Here is a 20,657-nt window from a genome sequence, read left to right as displayed (position 1 = left end):
CCCCCCCCTCCCCCCCCCCCCCCCCCTGCTCTGGTCAAATTAAAATAAATTAATTAAATAAATAAAGTGAAATAAAATAATTCTTTAAAGAAAAAAAAGATGTGAATGTGGAAGATAGTGATATTAATGATCCTGACCCTGTGTAGACCTAGTCTAATGTGTGCATGTGTGTCTTAGTTTTTCACCAAGAAGTTTAAAAGTAAAATAATAATAAAAATAATTAATAATTTTTAAAATAAAAAAGCTTATAGAGTAGGATATAAGGAAAGAAATATTTTTGTACAGCTATACAATATATAAGTTCATGTAGCAACAGTGCAGAAGTCTACAGTAAAGTCCTAGGCCTTCACATTCACTTACCACTCCTTCACTGACTCAGCCAGAACAATTCCCAGTCTTGCATGCTCCACTCATGGCAAGTGCTCATGTGGAGAGGCCTGGAACTTGCAATAGCTGAGGTGTGGAGAAGTCAGGAAATCGCCAAGAGCCCAAGGCCGATAATTACTGGAATTTCCCCTTTCTCAGCAAATCCACTATCCCTCCCCACTTTGAGTGATTTAAGCAACCTGAGACCTTGAGAAGTTAGACATCCTGTTTATCTGCCACCTTTGCTTTTTCTTAGAGCAAGTCTCGAGCTCCTTTTTTCCTGATAGGATACCCTTAGACTGCTGAAGCCTCCCTCTCCCCCTAGCTCCCTCATAAAAGACTGTGCTTGGCTAGCTTCACTCAGCAGTAAATCTTCCATATTCTTCCATTTTCTGTTGAAAGTCAGGGTTTTGTTGTTATGAAGGAGAGACATTGTATGTCACCACTTAACATATACCAAGTGTCCACACTCTATGACTGAAACCAATTGACTAAAGGATATAGAAACACGATAAATGAATATGAAAATCAGATATAGTGTGTGTGAAAGAGTAGAGTCTGAGGAAGGACATTTAGAAGAAAAATAGAGAGACAAAGCATTAATACGATAAAGGAATGTGGTATTACCTGTTGAAGATAATTTTATAGTTTTATCAATTGGACTAGGGAGAAATGTTCACATGTTGAAATATTCAGCTTACTTTGCAAGCTAAATAATGTGATTGAATGTATAAAAGAAAATGAAATTAAAAAATTTAATTAATTCTGTCATTCATTTTATAAACTTCTTTCAAGATTCTCTGAAAGTTACCTAGTAAATAAAGTTGCATGATACTTGACAAAAATAAATAAATAAATAAAAGACTATGCTTAACTCCCCACAGGGGCTGGAGATTCAGAGTGTTAACTCCTCTGTTCCTGCTAACATAATAAAGAGTTCTCCTTTTCCTCTCTGGTGCTGTGTTTTTGTCACTCAGTGTCTGTTTTTCCACAACAGTATCCTACACAGATGTGCCATTTTTTTCATCTTTTATACTGTATTGTTACCACACCTTGTCTATATTCAGACGTTTATATGCACAAGTACCACCACTACACTTGCTCACATCATCAGCTCTGTAGCATGCTGTACAGGTTTGTCTCCTAGGAGCAATAGGCTACACCACTTCGCCTAGCGCAGCAAGGTGTCCCATCTCAGTTTGTGTAAATGCACTCTGTGATATTGACATAATGACAAAACTTCCTGGTGAGGTACTTCTCAGAACATATCCCATCTTTAAGTGATGGATGATTTTCTTTTGGTTCTATTGGACTCTGCTTCTCTGGGGAATCTTCAGGCACCATTTGAATTCAGGATCTTGCAAACCTTTTTTTAAAAAAACTAACTATAGTACATTTCTCATGATCAAGCTATCTCCTCTTATGTACTTAATGGAATTCTCTTTTTTTTTAGAATCATTTATTATCTTTTTAATTTGCTATAAGACACCTGTGTTCATCAGAGAGAGACAGCAAGAGAAAGAGGGAAAGTGAGAAAGCAAGCAACCAGGTCTCAGACATGAACCACAGTCAACCATGTGGGAGTCTAGCATCTCAAACACCATACCACCTGCTGACCCCACAGAGTTATCTTAATAAGGAAGACAAAATGATTATTTGAGAAGAACTAAACACTCTTGTTGAAAACAATTTGAAAAAATCGGGACCAGCAGTTAGCGTAATGGCTATCCCGCTGGACTCCCACGTAGTCGGCCGCTGTTTGAGTCCCAGACCTGGCGGCTTAAACTCACGCCGGGTGCACGTGTGTGTTTGCCCAAGATCCTGAGAGGAGAATGGAGGAGAAGGGATTGTGGCCTGGCCATCCCCCCTGGGGGGTGATTTCTCACTTTCTGCCTCTCTGGCGAGCGCACGCACCCTATAGCAAAAATCTCTCCAAAAAAAGAAGAAAAAAAAAAGAAAAAAATCATTCTCCACACATTAAAATATATGTGTGTATAGTAACTTATCCTTAATGCTTTAGTCACAACTATAATATGTTTATGGTATAAATTTATATGTGTTAAACTAGGAATTTAGAGTTTAGTTTGTAAAATCTTATCTTTAAATTCCTGGTATAATGAACATAATCATTTCTAATGTGAAGAGCTTAATATTTGCAAGTGAATGCAACATGAATCTCCATGCTAAGGTAAAAACAGTATAGTTCTTATATCCTATCACTCCAAAGCTTAAAAGCTATGAGTCAGTTTTTTAAAAATGGTGGGAAACAGCCTTATAAATTAGTATCCAATATGCCATTGTAGGATTCTTCAGTAATAAATATTAAATCACTTTTGCCATTTAGGGTTATAAATTGAATGCAATTATAGGAAATTGAAACATAATTATTCTCCCCCTCCAAGATTTGGCTACTTTTAAATATTTCCAACCATCAAAAGCACATGTAGACCATGAATGAATGGTTACATTTAGGAAAGGCAGGTTAGCATTTGCAAGAAACCATGTCAATCAATTTACAACTAAGGTTTATATAAAAATTGAAAATAATTTCTCTCTTACCTTGGGGTTCTCCTTGTCCACTCTCATCAAGCAGATTCATTAATCGATTATGGAGAACTTCATCATCACCTTGTCAGAGTTAAAAGAACATATGCATGGTAACTTTCTCATCAGCTAATTTATAGGCATGTAAATTTAATTACAAAAATAAATTATTAATCATTATGGTTATATAGTACATACTATGGGTCATAGACACAAATTCTACTCAATATGCCATCTTGTTCTGAAAAAGGAAAACGCTTTGAAATCAATGATAATTGGAGCAATGATTTTTAAATGTATATTGCAGAGCATGCATAATAAGATACATCTCCAATAAAAAGGATGTTATATTCAATGGATTATGACATCTATTACCCAAGAATCATTTTAGAACAAGCCATTATGGTTTGCCAAATCATAAATAGACTCTATAAGTGATCAAAATGAATGAGTGCTTCCATTAGCTACACTCTATATATCATGTTTTTACTACTGCTATATCAGAACTAACAAAGTTGGCTGGTCCTGAATTCTTTCACTTGTGGTGTTGCAATAGAGTAGCTAACAGAATTTCTTAGTTCTTTTGTGAATTTAAAGCAACAAGGTCATGCCGTTACCTGCCCTTGAACACATATACCCAGAGAAAAACATGGTCAATCATAAAAATATAGTTCTGGAAGAGAGTGTTAAAGATGTATATCTCCTGCTACTAGACAGAACCAGACATGAATGATCAAACTGGATGACTGCGACCAGTAGATGGCATAATGGTTAATACACTGTAGTTTGAGTCCTGTGCCCAGAGGTTTAAAACTCATGCCAGTGTGTGTGTGTGCATGCCCAAAATCCCAGAGGAGAAAGAAGAAGGGATTGTGATATGGCCATTCCTACTGGGTAGTAATTTCTGTCTTTCTGTCTCTCTGTCTCCCTCTTTCTCTCTGGCAAGCACACACATCCTATAGCAAAAATATCTCTCAAAAAAATAATTGGATGATCACCCTAGAATTAGAATTAGACCACACATGCATACATCAAACGTGTCCTCCTTCGCATGGGAGGCCACTAAACTAAACATGGCTGCACTCAATATGGTCCTTGTATTTCTTCTGCTTATCACTTTGCTACCTGTGCTGGGTCAATTCTGAGGATGATCATTAATTCTGCAACTCCTTTCTGAAATTCCACCAGGTACTCTAGAAGTTTCCTGAGTTCCTCATTCTCCAATTTTATTAACATTCCAGATCTCCCCTTCTGTTCATACATGAGATCCCTTGAACATGAGCTTCAGGGGGAAAACAATCCAATACTCAAGGACTTTGAATGACTAAACAGGCAAGTCTAGGCTACTGGACCAGATGGACTGTTTGCAAGTATAGCACAGAATGGTTGTTGCACTGCAGAGAACTTTTTCAAGTATCAGTTGATGTGTAAATATTAATTTCTTGCCAAGAGCCAGCACAGAGTGGCTGTCAACCCAACAGTCAGGGGAAAAGGCGAGAGGTTATTCCTCAAAAGCCTTTCACAGAGTACACATGCCAGCATTACCTGTATCATTGTAACTTCTACTGGAATATCTAGAAAACTAATAAAGTAGATGCAAGGAGACTTCAAAAAGGTTGTGGGAAAATGAACTTAATGTACAAGTTTATTTTGGTAGCAAAAATTTTAAAAGTTATACCACAATACATAATTTCTATGAACTTTTTTAAAGATCCCCTCATCTATAGCTCATGAAATACTCTTATTTGGAGGTTAGCACTGAGCAAGAAGAGATGCATAAATGGGGAATTTTCTGCAGAAGTTAAATCCCAGTAGGGTTAGAACAGAGGCACCACTTTCAGGAGGACTATTTTATACCACCAGCTTGGTATTAGCCAAATCTGATACCAAGATTTGATATCAACAATGCCATCCCAACAATGCCACTTATTTGCTTTATAAACTGGGGCAGTTTCTTACAGTCCCTGAGATTTAATGTCCTCTTCAATTTTTATTGTTTAATCGTGGTTTGTCCTCCAAAGATTCATGTTTTTTTTTTTTTTTTTGAAGAGATTTTTGGCTATAGGGTGTGTGCGCTCACCAGACATAGAGAAAGAGACAGAGAGACAGAAAGCGAGAAATCACCCCCAGGGGGGATGGCCTCGCCACAAATCCTTCTCCTCCATTTTCCTCTCGGGATCTTGGACACGCACACACATGCACCTGGTGTGGGTTTAAGCCACCAGGTCCGGGACTCAAAATGCATTTGACTACGTGGGAGTCCAGTGACATAGCCATTACACCATCTGCTGGCCCCAATCTTTGCACTATTCTTGAGCCCTTTTTTGTGAGAATTTATCTCACTCTTTCATTAAAAAGTACAAATTTAATATATCATGGTGGAATATGAGCCTCTGGATTGCAAAGGACTCTAGGTACCCTTTGTCACTGTCATGATATCATCCATAACCTTTGTCAACCCTATAGTGTTTTATAAACTATAAAATACACATGTTGGTATATACCTACGGAACCATTTTGAATTGTTACTCTACCACAGCAATTAGATGCCCAGTTATAAAGGAGGAAATTGCTGTCCTCGTAATGCAGCTTCATGGTCCTAAACTTAGGTCCTGGCTCCACGCATTCGATGAAAGGAATTTAATAGCCACAGTCTCCAAACATCATGTCAGCAAGATAGATTTTTTTTTTTTTAAAGAATGCTCATTTTAAATCTGAAGAGTAGCAATGTGACGGTTAGGTGATGATACTCCTCAAATACATAACAGGAGCCTCCTAATGGCAGCAAGCTGCTTACAGTAGCCCAGATGAAAGTAGACTGGTGTCCCTTTCATCTAGCCAGCTTGCTGTCCTTGATCAAACACTCCGTTCACTGCCCGTCATGTTGTTAGTGGTTAAAACTTACCATTTAAATTGTAAGCTGCGAAATCTAAACGGAACTGCATGTGTGATCTCTGTCACCTCATTTTCATGAATGGAAAAGAATATTCTGACACAAAAATTACATACTTAATTCTAGCTCACCCTCTTCGCTGACCTCCATCTCACACTGCCTTGGGTTTATTTCCTCACCCATCAGTGGGTCAAAGTAATTTCTGCCATGTTCATTTCCTGTGGAAAGCACACGAGGTAAGGGTCAGTGATTATTAGAAGCACATGAACCAAAATGTTAATTTTGAAATCGACACCGGCACAGACGGACCATTTTAGCTACTTTATAAGCTTAATTTTTTTTTACAAGTCTTCCAGGCCTCCCTTTTTTGTAATTATCATCTTGCAAAAGGTCAGAAAAGGTAATGCAAGAAACAAGTTCACACTATCTTTCGGTTGCTAAAAAGTTAATGAGAAAATTATCAAACGTAGACTTTAGAAGAATAATTTAAGGAGAAAAAAAAAAAACTTAAGTCAAACTATTTTTAGGATATACTCAAGAAATGTACGTAGTTGGATTGTAATGATTGGTAGAGTTCACCGAAGAGTCCATGTACCCACTAGTATTTACCTAGGTATTTTCTGTTGTGTCCAGAATTCCAGAGCCAACAATACCCACTAGTATTTACCTAGGTATTTTCTGTTGTGTCCAGAATTCCAGAGCCAACAATACCCACTAGTATTTACCTAGGTATTTTCTGTTGTGTCCAGAATTCCAGAGCCAACAATACCCACTAGTATTTACCTAGGTATTTTCTGTTGTGTCCAGAATTCCAGAGCCAACAAATCAGTATCTTTTATTGCAGCAAAATTTTCATGTTGACAGTGAGTGAAAAGAGAGAGAAGAAATAGAAAAGAAAGGAAAAGAAGAAAGGAGGAGGAAAAAAAGGGGAGAGAGATAGAAAAGGAAGGAAAGAAGAGAAGTAAGAAGGGAAAAGGCAGAGGGCAACTCACAGCACTTTCTGTCAACTGAAGTATAGAGCTAGAAGGACACATGATTTAGCCAGAAATTTTATTAAACCCACCCTCAAAAATACAACCCAAAATGCCTCACTTCTCATTCCCCATTTACTTCCTCTGTCCTTCCCTCTAAACTAAACAGTAGCATCAGATATGACTTTGTAGATCTGCTAATAGTTTTCCAAATCCAGTTTTCTGCTCCCTGTGAACTAAAACACATATGTCTGTTGCTAATAATTTGCGCTCTGCAAAATATAACCTACTCTGACAATATTATTTCAGGTTGCCTCGAACACCACAAAAGAAATGAAACATCGTAGAGTAAAAACAATCACTTAGAAAGTAGAGCTAACGGAGAAGGGTTAATTCATACCAAGTAGACTGTGATACTTCCCAATGATGTGTTTCCAGATCAAAACTAATCCAAACAGCAGCTTCATTTCTCAGGTTAAATGAAATTTTGATATGAACCTAGGTTTAATTTCTATTTCGGACTGGCACTTTTTTTGCTGTCAGTCTCTGTTCTATCAATGCAGTAAGTACACGAACTGAAAGCCTGCTTTACCTTGAGGTCTCAATAAAGAAAAAAATAAATGAGTTTCATTTTCATTACTTTATCTGTCAACAACTACGAGGCGGGTATGAATCTCAGCAGCATGTAATCAAAGTCTTACGTATTGCAATAGCATAGCCCTTCTGCCTTATTCTCTGTAATCGGTTGTTTCCTCTACTGCAAAGCATACTCTTCCATATGCTAGTGAAATAATTCACTTATATTAAAGCAAAGAAGGCAACATATTCCTTATGATATTGCCATAGTAACATCAGTCAACAACTGGTACCCATGTCCTGGACACTACCGTAGTACAAAACAAAACCCAAGCTCTTTGCCTATTGAAAGAACTCATTCATAAATAACATCAAAATAATCAAGACTCTGTAGAGTGAAACCAGGGAAGGTCATTTTTAACTAAAAATCTGGAAAAGCCTGTTTGTTATTTAGGTTTTTAAAACTATTTTTATCCCTGTGCCCACCTACAAATGTAGAAGGCCTTCCCAATGGGGAAACTTCCAAATGGTCCCCTCACTTCAAGGCTCCGTGTTTCCACAGTCAGCTGGGAAATGAGCTCCCTTAAGGTCTATGCTAATTTTCCCTTCTGCATTCAGTGTGGGTTAATGAACACAGGTAATCACAGAGTGTTTCCTTTTGTACTTTGCATTCTTAGATACAGCACGCATTGTGCAAGGAAAGAATTCTCAGATATCTTGAACAAAGAAGCAGTTCCTGACAGTCCCAGCATCGGTTTCCTTTAGACATCTCCAAATTCTATATTATAAGGAGTCTCCAAAAGTTTATGGACAATGCGGATCATTAAAAAAAAATTAAGGGAGCCAGCAGATGGATGGTGGTTAAAGTACTGGACTTCCTATAGCTGTTTGTGGTTCAAGTCCTGGACCTGGCTTTCTTGCTTTCTCACTTCCCTTTTAGCTCACTGGTCAAATTAAAAAATAATAGTAAAATAAATCATTTTTTTTTAAATTATGGATGGATTTCAAATTTATTTTGCACCAAAATTAACTTGTACTTTAATTCCATTTTTCACAAGCTTTTTAAAATCCTCTCATATATATATTTATAGAATTACTGTATTTGTATAATTTATATGCATCCCATATGTTATATTGCTATGTATTGTTTTACTTATATGATATCATGTTTGTTTACTGCCAAAAATATAACCTCCATGAGGGCAAAGGCATTATCTTTTTTCTCATTGTAGTACTTTAGGTGTCTAGAACAGTGAGTGCCTGGCACAAAAAAGCACTCAGACAGGATCTGAATTCATTAATTAAATAAATCTCTCTAGGAAACCTGTTGTAATACCTTTTCATTAGCTAGCTGTTCTCTCCTGATTAAATGAGCAACTAGTTAGCACCTTTTATTTCTTGCTTCCTCTGTATTTCCCCTCCTTTCTCCCCTTTTCTTTTCAATTGAGTACCTTCTGAGAACCAAAAACTATGTTTGGGTTAATACAACAATGAAAACAACCTGTAACACTCACCTTCAAGACCATAGCCCTCTGAGAGAACAAGGAAACTAAACATATACAACCTGGTATGATTTTATATTGCAGTAAAAGATAGTGTCCTGTTGAAGAGTATCTAACCCATACAGAAGACTCTCAGGACTTCCTGGAGGAATTCCTACCTGAAGTAAATTTTTGAAATGTGATTAGGAACTAGTCAAGTGAAAAACACAAGAGAAAGAAATATTTTTAAGTTTACTTCTTTCTTTCATAAGCAAGAGAAACAGAAAGAGACAGACAGAAGGCATCTCAGCAGGGTCTTCACACCACGATCCACCCCCAACCTCAGCCAGTCCTGGACCCTAGGCAAGCATGTGCCTAAGGGGCTCAGAAGTGTCTCCAGATGCAAATTCAGAAACCTCTCATGTGGGTCTGTCTCACAGAGTTACATCATCCTCCTACCCTCCAAGAAAAGGAAATTTTGACAGAAGGACATGCCTGAGCAAAGAAGAAAAGTCACCAAAGCATACAGACATGGGAAGCAGTTTAGGTTAGTACATGCTCCTCCACATAGTAAGTCACAGAATCGAAACCCCTTCACCGACTCTAGAATCAAGTTCAATGTATTTGCTCAAGTTCTTAGTAAGTTGTCCTCCAGTATCACTTTATGCCAACATGATGCTTCACAACATTGATTCAATTGACACATATTGAGGGCTTACTCTGTGACTATCTTAGCACAGAAAACACTTAACAATCCCTCCCTCACAGAGCTTACATTCTCTCTGCATTTTTTTTTTCTTATTAGAAGGTGAGAAATGATGCAGGAAAACAACAGAGTCACATAAAGATAATCAGATCCCCAAGAAGAGCTCTCTTCTCTCGTGTATCCCTTTGTTTCCGGCAAAGGATGTCATGCACGATTACACCACTACGCTCTCAAGACAATTGAGGTTGTGTGAACATAATGCACTTATTATTATGTATAACGTACTATGCTGCAAATTGCTTGCAATAACATCAATCAGTCTATGAATCAAATAATCAAACACTAAATGATTTTTTTCTTTTCTAGTGGTCTATCTTGCCCTGTAATTTAAAACCAATCATTTAAACACAGTAGGCAAAAGTTAGGTTAGAAAATACGTGGAACTATTGCACATTTGGAAATCATGGACTTCCTCTTCAAACTAGCTCCTTTTGCTCACGTTCCATTGGGTGGCGTCAGGATTTAATAAAGTGAGATGGTTTTGGCAGAGGTTGTATATTACCAGAAGGTTGATTGTTAATAGAATAAATTCCTGAAAGTGTCTAATCACACAGAGTATGCTTTTGGATATATCTAGAATCATCTCACAGGAAAATTAAGAGACCCACTGAGAAATTCAAAGTAGGGCATTTAGCAATACAAATACGCTAGGTTTTAATATGGCTGATATTTAACTCTTTATGACATTTGGATGGATCATAGCATAATCACATATGCACATACACACACACACACACACATAGTTGAAGTATGGATCTACATTGCAGCCATTCGATGTGATACATGAACTAATAAATCAATAAATTGATCTTGTTGATTCTCTTGATACTTTTGCTTCCAACTTACTGGGATTAGCTGTTCAACGTTCAGAATCAGCAACAATTAATGCATTTTTTTGTGCTTTTTTTAACTGTGGGGGGGGGGGAAACACATGCACTTGCCTTCTGCACATATCAAGTGTTGCTATCACTTAGCTCAGAGCAGCACAGAACACCATCAGGCCATTTACTTAAATCGCACCACACATGAACTTGGGTCAGGACACACAGTGGTGTGTCCCCATGCAGCTCCTTGGGTGCTATGAGTGAGAATGAAATCGGCCACCAGAGGAAGGTTAGTACAAATCATCCAAGTGTCTTGACTCAACATGGCAATCACCTCCTTTCCAATCAGCTACATTAGGGCCAGAGGAAGGAAATTGGACTGCATCTATCCGTTCCTGGGGAGGTCTTTATCGGCCCCATTCTAGTCCTTTTCCACTGAACCCACCTGCTCCAGCTCAGGTTTTTATTGCCAATGACCATGTTTTCTAGAAGATACTACAAATTAAATAAGCATAAGGCCTGTATATAAACTAAATAACTAACTCACATCTTATAGTCTATGATTACAGCCATGCACCAAAATGTTGCAAATTAGGATACTCTCCTGGACATTATTTTAAAGGTATGAAGCCTAAAAACTATAATTAAATTTGATTCTTATGAGCTTTATAAGAAAATTTGGAAAAATGTTATATTTTACCCCATACAAAGATCTCAGGTTCAAATGTCCATAGGACCATATATTTCTAAATATATGAAGTAGAAAGCAGGGTTTTATACTAGAATATATTAGGAACTATGCAAACTGGGATGTGCTTCCCCACACTAAATCTATTCACATATTATTTTTATAAATTTTATTTACAAATATTTTAAGTGAAAGACAGCCAAAGATACACATGAATATGGTAAAAAATTATCTTAAGTCAAATCTTCACTACACTAAATATCAAAACAAAACAACCAAAAAAAACACAAATAAAAAATTATAATGACAAAAGCACAAACGATTATTTAAATGTCCATGATCAATATTATTATACAACATTCTCACAGAAATCTTGGCCTAGGCAGTTAATGGAAAAGTAAGGGGAAATATGAGTTGAGATTATTAAAAATAATTATGTGTTGTGCAATGATTAGTTGAAGATGATTCTATGCCATAAAAACATAAGCAGTTGGAAAACTTTAAGAAGCTATACTTAAATAATAACCTAAAAAAATCCCCACATAATCATTGATTTTTCTAAATACCAATGACTGTCACTTAAAAGATACGATGAGAAAATAGAAAACTAAAACTCATCATAAAGTTCCAGATAGCCCTCAAAACTTAAATTAAGATTTTTGTAAGAATCCATAATTGCATGGAAATTATTAATCTTACCCAGAAACTCAAACTGAAAGGCAGTAAGAGTACTAACAGAGTTAAAACAGCAAGACAGAGGCTGAAAAAACTGGTGGGACCAGCAGGTGGCATGGTGGTTAAGGGTGCTGGACTCCCACATGGTCGACTGTGGTTCGAGTTCAGAACCTGGTGACTTGCTTTCTCTATCTCATTCACTCTCTCTCTCTCTCTCTTGGTCTCACTCTGTCCCTCTCTGGTCAAATTTTTTAAAAATCAATTAAATTAAATAATTATTTTTTAGAAAGAAAAGAAAAGAAAAATTGGTACCATTCTCTCTTCTCCTATACAATATGTGACCACTGCTCTGCTGTTAACATCTTATTCAAGAGCTGGTGCCATATTGGACAAATTAGCTTTCTCAACTGTTGGTTCTTATTTCCTTTCAAGTCTTGTGGGTACTGGATATATCAGTGATTTGAAAATCTAAATAGGGTAATGTTGGAAGTTTGCTAACAAGTTCTAATTAATTGAGCCATATTCTTTCTCCCCCGAAGGCCCTCCTCTTGGTAAATTATGAGACACTTTAACTTCCAAACCACTAGAGTGCTGTTGAGTGTGTAATTGCTGCGGGGCTTATCCTCAGTACCCCAAGGCATTAATGTATCATGTGCTCACTGGACCCAGAATCCTCAAAGAGGTAAAGCGTGTCCCTAACTTCCACAGAGGAAGGTATTTCCAGTACGTAAGTAATTATGGTAACTCAAAGGTTAAGTCTCAGTATCTTGTTTTCCCCCATGTTTTCATCAAAATGAAAAACGCAACTGTTGAACTCAGAGGAGCCCAATGAAGTTGGAAAATCATAAGGAATTTTCTTAATACACTGAAACTTCTTATTCTGGTAGCAAAATAAAAATCCTTTCTAAAATGTCACCAAATATTTAAAAGGATGAAGGAAACCTGTCTGGCTGCCAAGACACTGATGACATCATTAATATATGAGAAAAATGAAGTTGTTCTCTCCAATTTTATTCTAATAGCTGTGTCTATATTAGGAAAGTCACTGGACCACTATAAAATCAGCTATATGGTTTCCAGCTCTAGCATTGCTATGATTTTAAGATTGCTAACACCTTTTTCTTACCATAATTTATAGATTCTTTTAAAGGTATACACAGTTTCTTTTAAAGGTATATAAATTTCCCTGGCATAGAATTGCAGTCATTTAAATGTATGAATCCATCTGTAATTAATGAATTGGAATATCTCTGAATATTAAAATGATTCTTATAAAGATTCTTTCTTCGGGAACCAGCAGTTAGCGTAATGGCTATGTCACTGGACTCCCACGTAGTCGACCGCAGTTCACATCCCGGACCCGGTGGCTTAAAACTCACACCGGGTGCGTGTGCGTGCGTGCCCAAGATCCCGAGAGGAGAATGGAGGAGAAGGGATTGCGGTGTGACCATCCTCCCTGGGGGGGTGATTTCTCGCTTTCTGTCTCTATGTGTCTCTCTGTCTGTCTGGCGAGCGCACGCGCCCTATAGCGAAAACCTCTAAAAAAAAAAAGATTCTTTCTTCAATCAACTACCTATGATAATATTAATAGTCATACATCAGTGGTCTCACTAACATCAAGTGGAAGAAAAGGTATAAAAATAACAATGCTTAAGAGTTGAATCAAGTGTTAACAGCTGTCTTTGATTTCAGCAGTATTCATGATGGAAAAATTCATTTGGTATGTTGTAATGATACACAGTGACTGAATGTAAAAAATAGATTTTTTAAATTATTTTTTTTAAAAAAAAGACAATACAAATAGACATTCTGCTGACTTCCTGGGTAAATCTTTCTGATTACATGGTTGGCTGTGGCAGTTCCTTGTGGAAAATAATTAATTAATTAAGCTTTTCTTATTCTGTTGATATTCCCTAAACTCAAATGTTTGATTAAAAAACTTTTTTGAACTGGACAAATATTGTTCTAGGACTCTCTTGTTTTGCATTAAAAAGAAGGGAGATGTCAAATGGGGGTGCAGTGGTGACACAACTGAGCCCACATGCGAAAGACACTGGGCTCATGTCCCAGAACTTCCCTGGCATGTTCAACCCACATGGTGTCCCCATGAGAGGACTGGCTGAGATTCGGGGAGATCGAAGTGCAGACATTACTGAATATCTCTCTCTCCCCCTCTCTCTCTCTCTCTCTCTCTCTCTCTCTCTCTATCTCTTTCTCTTCCCCTCCCCTCTCCCCCTCTCTCCCTCTCTCTCCCTCTCTCTCCCTCTCTCTCCTCTCTCCTCTCTCTCCTTTCCTCGATATCTAATAGAAGAAATACTTTAAAATGGGGACCAGCAGAAAGCATAATGGTTATGTTGCTGAACTTCCACATGGCCAACTGCAGTTCAAGTCCTGAACCCAGCAGCTTAAAACACGCATGTGTGCCTCAAGTCCCAACAGAAGAATGGAAGAGAAGGGATTGCAGTGTGACCATCCCCCGTGGGGGGTGATTTCTCATTTTCTGTCTTGCTCTCTATCTTGCTGGTGAGTGCACACACCCTATCACAAAAAACTCTCCAAAGAAAAAGAAGAAAATGGACCAAAAAAAGGAAAGAAATTTAAATGTACTTGTATAAACTGATCGAATTTTATACATCTGACATCTACATAAATACTTCTGTGTTTCAGTATTTTAAAAATTCGCATACAAACACACTCACACGCACACACACACACACACACACACACACACACACACATGCTTTTGCAAAGGTTTATTTTTAGCCTTCTAAATCAATGAAAGAGATTCAAATCACTTAGGAGCCAAATGGTATCTAAAGACACAAATCCAGGTCAGTTCAATAAACCTAAAGCAAATGATTTTCCTATATATTTTCTTTTTCTTAATAATAGCTGAAATGTCCCAAAGCAAAATAAATATATTTTTAAATGTTCTATAAATTTTATATAACATCTGTTTTCCTTCATAAGGGAAAAAACAGCTATAAATGAGAACCATGTAAACAGTTTTACACAATATCATTTCTAAAATAATCTAGGCTATGTACACTATGGGGAAAAACAACTCTCATCACATATTTGCTGAGACACTTTGAATTATGCTCTTAAGACAAGTGCTTAAATTTTGCTTTTCTTACCATTTTTTCTGCATGTGTCTTTCTAATAGACACACCAGTCTGAAGATAAATGCAGCATCACAGCTACAACTGCAGCCCCTGTTCAGGATTTTTCTATCTCTGGGACAGCCACTGGGATGTCCTACCCTTAATTCAAACTACTCCTCATCTCTTCTGGAAGGGTCATAAAACCCTGGAGCACAGAGGCTCAAAATGAATTCTTCTCAGCCTCTTTGGAATCTGCCATTCTCTCTCTCACCAGGAGATACATGCCCTCACAGAGAGAGACAGAGAGAGAAAGACAGAGAGAGAGAGACAGAGAGAGAGAGAGGGACAGGGAGAAAGTAACCACCAATGGCGTGTGATCACACTGCATTCTCTCTGTGCCATTTAACCATCCTGTTGGGAACTGGGATTTGCATGCATACATGCCCAGTATGTTTTGCAAGCCATCAGAGCCATTTGAACCATGTGGTCAGCCATGTAGGACACAGCTCCCTTAACCACCAGCCCACAGGGCCACCCATGCCTTTTTCTTTCTCTATTATTCAATATTCTTGCTTTGCTGCCTACTCCAAAGGATTCTATGATCACAATGACGCTTTTCACACCACTAATGTCTCCATATCCCTCATGAAACCACTGGAGGTGCCAATGTAGAAACCACTTCCCGTCAATTTCAGAGCTGTTCTTGGGGCCACCTCTAGCAATTGCTGTCACCTCCAGCACTGACCCCTTCTCGTACTCATGGCAGGTTCTGCCATGTTCTCTTCAATATCTTCTCTGGTTCTGGCCAGGTCTTGAACTCACACCTGTTTTTATCCAAGTTCCATCAGCAATGCCTGGTGAAGGGATATGTCATCTTCCACCATAACACATCCCATACTCTTTCCTCAGTTACACAGGGTAGTAGATGGAGCTACTGAGGTCCCCCAAAAGTCATGGAGATATGTTTTTAATCCAAGCCCTTCTTCCTAAGACCCAGGAATAAAATGCCTGAGGATTAGGCCACAGGACAGTAAGACTGGCAAACATCATACTGTAATCAAAACTCCCTTTCCTCTCTGGCCCTGAGATATTGGCAAGAGATCAAGCTTGTGTGTCTGACTGTCTCTTTTCTTAGAATGAGTCCTTTCCCGGGGGGATCTTAGTCTTTCTTTAAATGGAAATGCAACAAATGAACCAGCCAAATGGTGGCTAAAGACAGTGTAGTGACATTTAAATTTAATATGGAATTTCATTAACATAGTACAGCTTTTTATTCTAATGGACAGCAAGTATTTTTTTTTTAATTTTACTCAGTATTAAAGTCAGTTTTCAATAAGTTACTTTCTGTTCTACTGCCTGGATACTGACCACATCATTGATAAAAAAAAGGAAAGCGAAATTTCTAGCTCATTTCTTTTTTCACTGAAAGTCTAGTTTTTAGGCCACTTTATGCACATTTCCTCAAGCATGCTCAATCTTAGGATGAACGCAACTTAACTTAACCAAACTGAACTCCTAGTTATACTGTTATGGTACATGCACACACATATGCACACACCATCACACACACATCACATACACATACTTTTTTCCTCTTTTGCCTACACTTCTAGAAATGTTGACTCAATCCAAAAAAAAAAAAAAATGCTATTTATACAATAGATGTGAAAATCTCATATGAGAAAATATTCAGCTGCCCTAAAGCACAATGGTTAACTGCTGCTCAGAGGAAGCTGGATCCCACATGGCTGACCAAGGTTTGAATCCTGGCCCTAGCACCTTGAAAACCATGCATACCCAGAATCCTGCTGGGATTGAGAATTAGAGAAAAAGGATTGTGGCAGATCAGGCCCTGTAGGTAGTGCTTCTCTCTCTCTCTCTCTCTCTCTCTCTCTCTCGCTTGCTCGTTCACTCATGCACACCCTCTGACATAAGAAAGAGAGAGGCAGAGGCAAAGAGGAAGGAAGGAAGGAAGGAAGGAAGGAAGGAAGGTAAATGAGAAAAAGAAATTGCTGGATTAATCTGAATCAATTAACTCTAATCTTGGTAGTTGCCCATGGTATGACTAAGCTGACATAATATGACTTGTGAGCATTGAGAGCCTCATGTCTTTTCTGTTCACTTTTATATTCCCACTCCGGTGGCAGTGCTTAGAATATACAAAATGTCCCATAAGATGCTTTTTTGTGAATGAGGAGGAGGCAATGGATCAATACATAAAGCATTTTCAATGTTACTTAAATAAAACCCCTAAGCAAAATAGTGCATAAATTATTTTATGCTCAATGAATCATACATAGACCACTCCTCTTCTCATTCACATGGTTCTGTATGAACAATAGTATATGATCACTTAAAAATTGAAGACATATGTACCATGGGGACTTTCTGTCAAGTGTTTAGTTTTGGTTTTGGTTTGTCTTTGCTATCTTGCATTTATTTCCTCCGAAAAGTGTCACAATTTTCTACTCCCATTATGTGTAGTATCTATGGACAGTAATTCAAGATTCCTGTCTTTAACTGTGGAAACCAGAAAGGCTCAACAGAATCTATTTCTCTTCACCTGTGATAAAGCCAGGAGGCAGGCAAATGGCCAGGCATGTCCAATCAATAGTTCTCCTAGGGCTTTGAATTTTGAAAAAGGGAAGCAAGGGTGGAAAGAACATTTGGCAATTTCTCATCACGGTGGTAAAGGTGCTATCAGAATCAGACTGTTCGTCCTGTTATACGGTTACTCTGTTCCAAACTTCCTCCACCTCCATGAACCTTGGTTTCTGCCCATTCCCACGAACAGTTCTCCAAGCACACAAAATTATTCTGCTTAAGTTAACCAGAGATGGTTTCTCTTGCTTCCTACCAATGGGCTCTGACACACGTCCACGTAGGAATCCTAACAGCCAATCTGCATCTTTGGAAGATGCTTCCATGAGACATCTAGCAAACGAACACAGACACAGGACCAGCAGATGACGTAATGGCTACGTTGCTGGACTCCCATGTAGTTGACCATGGTTCGAATCCTGGACCTGGTGGCTTAAACTCACGTCAGGCACATGTGCATGCATACCCAAGATCCCAAGAGGTGAATGGAGAAGGGATTGTGGTGTGGCCATCCCCCCAGGAGGTGATTTCTTGCTTTCTGTCTCTCTGTCTCTCTCAGTCTTTCTGGCAAGTGCACATGCCCTATAGCAAAAACTTCTCAAAAATAAAAAAAATAAAAAAAAAACAGACACAACTATGATCCTCAACTTCCAAGACCAAATAGGGAAAAGGGGAATGTACTCCTCAATATTTTCCAGTCTGCTCTTATCAGTAAGTTGATCTATGCTTGCATAACAATAATGCATAAAATGAATTATATTCATTTCTCTCTACTTGTTATTAAAATAACCTCAGTGAAAGAATTAAAAGGAAAAGAACTTCTCAGTCACCATTAGTTTAACCCTCCTTTATCCACTTCCACGATGATTTCTAATTCTCCCTATCTAATAATGTCTTTTCATGGTCCCTTCTCGAATCTATCCAGTGTTTCATTTTATCACCTCTGAAAATTTAGGCAGTCACTATCTTTTTAGTGCCACCACATTATATAATCAGAATATTAAAGATACCCTTTCTATCCACCCAACTCTCCAGGCTTCTGGCATAAGGAACCTAAGCCATCTCTCTCTTTGAAAGTGTAGGCAACTGTGGCTTCTCTGGATCTTTCCCTTTTCAACTGCTGTAATTCGGAACTTCAGGGCAAGGTGTAGTTGACTGTGCAGAGAGGATGAGCTGGCATCCCAGGATTAGAAAAACAATTTACACACTTGAAGCCTCTATCCTGGCAAGGTGGAGCTGAGGACATGGGGCCACAAATAATCACATGTCAATTCTTCAACAAAATAAGAGGTTTACTGTTTTTGCTAATTATCTGCCAGAAAGGAAAGGCCACTAGAAAATGGAAGAAGAGCAAGAAGCTGAGCCTGGCAGACATTCCTTAGAGCAGAGTAAGCAGAAGCAGAGGAGTCTGGGGAGAGACACCAACAGCGGATGGAGGGCCGGAGAGCTCACCTGAGAGCCTAGTTTTCACTTGTTCTATTTTGTTTTCCACCACACTTTGGAAAAATGTCTGATGCCAACTTGTGGAATCCTCTTTGTGCTTTGTTGTCATTTTCTCTCAAAAATGTTTAGGGGAGTAAGCTTTGAATGATGCCTTAACTTTGGGCATACAGGTGGGATTGGAGAGTACACAAAGACTTTCCAAGCGATTTTTTTTTTACCTTTTTCTTAATGTTTTTTTAAAGGGTACATGCGCTCGCCAGAAAGAGACAGAGAGAGACAGTAAGAGTAAAAGTGAGAAATCGCCTCCCAAGGTGGCATGGCCACACCACACTCTTCCATTCTCCTCTCAGGATTTTGAGCATGCACACACATGTACCTGGTGCCATTTTTAGCAGCCAGGGCTGGGATTTGAAAAGAGATCGACCATGTGGGAGTTCAGCTGCTTACCCACTCTGCCACCTGCTGGTAACTACTATACCAAAGGACTCTGTCAGTCATCAATTTGAAATATTTTTCATCAAAGTTTGTTTTCAGAAAATGCCTCTCCTGGGACCAACAGATGGCATAATGATTATGTCACTGTACTCCCACATAGTTGACCACGGTTTGAGTTCCAGACCCAACAGCTTAAAACCCACACTGGGTGCATGTACATGCATGCCCAAAATTCTGAGAGGGCACTGGAGGAGAAGGGATTACAGCATGGCCATCCCCCCCGGGGCCAGGAGATGATTTTTTTCTTTCTGTCTGTCTCCCTCTGTCTCTCCAGCTAGCACACGCACCCTATAGCAAAAACCTAACAAGTCCAGCATGATTTTCACGTCACCAATTCTGGGACTCAAACTGCATTTGGTCATGTGGGAGTCTAGTGATGTAACCACTACACCATCTGCTCACACCCCACATTCACTGCTCTTGCCTTTTTAAGAGGTTTTTGCCTTAGGGCTCATGTGTTTACTGGAAAGGGAGACAGAGATAGTGAGACGGAAAGCGAGACATCACCCTCCAGGGGGTTGACCACTCCACAATCCTTTCTCCTCCATTCTTCTCCTGGGATCTTGGGCACACACACACATGCACATGGTGTGAGTTTTAAGCCACCAGGTCTGGGACTCGAACTGGCCGTGTGGGAATACAGTGATGTAACTGCTACGCTATCTGCTGGCCTCTGCATTCGCCCCTCTTGACAGCATTTTCTTGCCCAGTTTATGAGGTCACAGGCCTTCCATGTCTAAGCCAGCTCTAGCAGTTTTCTTTTGAGTATGTCCTGTGACCACATTAGGTAGGAAGCTGACACTCCTTCACAATGCTCTGCGTTTTTATCAGCGACATTCTCCTATCATTAAAAGGGAACTCGTACCGCAGAAGGGTGAAATACATAGGTCATAGAGTCAGATGAGTTTTGGGTTAAATCTCACATTCTGCCATTTCTTGCTTGTCTTACCTTAGTTGACTGACCATCTTGATTCCCTCGTCTATAAAATGAGGATAATAATAAAATATAAGTGGCATAGTGTTTACTAGTTGACTTCAATATACATTCTCTTCTTCTTCTTTAATAACAGACATTTTCGACTTCAGTTTAAAACTTGGCTCCCAGTGGGACCAGCAGATGGCATAATGGTTACTTTGCTGGACTCCCATGTAGTCGACCATAGTTTGAGTCCTGGACACAGCAGCTTAAACCTCACACCAGGCACAAGTGCATGCACGCCCAAGATCCCA

The 20,657-nt window shown here is 38.8% G+C and overlaps 1 protein-coding gene across 1 annotated transcript in view; it reads right to left on the bottom strand.

Annotated features, from left to right (window-relative positions):
* LOC102470636 (uncharacterized) overlaps positions 1-20,657 on the bottom strand; it is a 291,660-nt gene that overhangs the window by 262,363 nt on the left and 8,640 nt on the right. The window contains exons 4-5 of the mRNA XM_006141250.2: positions 5,935-6,021; positions 2,926-2,994 (exon numbers count right to left, since the gene is read on the bottom strand). Coding sequence (XP_006141312.2) covers positions 2,926-2,994; positions 5,935-6,021 — 156 coding nt within the window. The remainder of the gene's footprint in view (positions 1-2,925; positions 2,995-5,934; positions 6,022-20,657) is intronic.

The sequence above is a fragment of the Tupaia chinensis genome, unplaced genomic scaffold (assembly GCF_000334495.1).
Source record: "Tupaia chinensis unplaced genomic scaffold, TupChi_1.0 Scaffold000048_1, whole genome shotgun sequence".
Taxonomy (NCBI): domain Eukaryota; kingdom Metazoa; phylum Chordata; class Mammalia; order Scandentia; family Tupaiidae; genus Tupaia; species Tupaia belangeri.
Note: the sequence above shows the minus strand (reverse complement) of the source record. Positions and strands in the feature narration are given on the sequence as shown.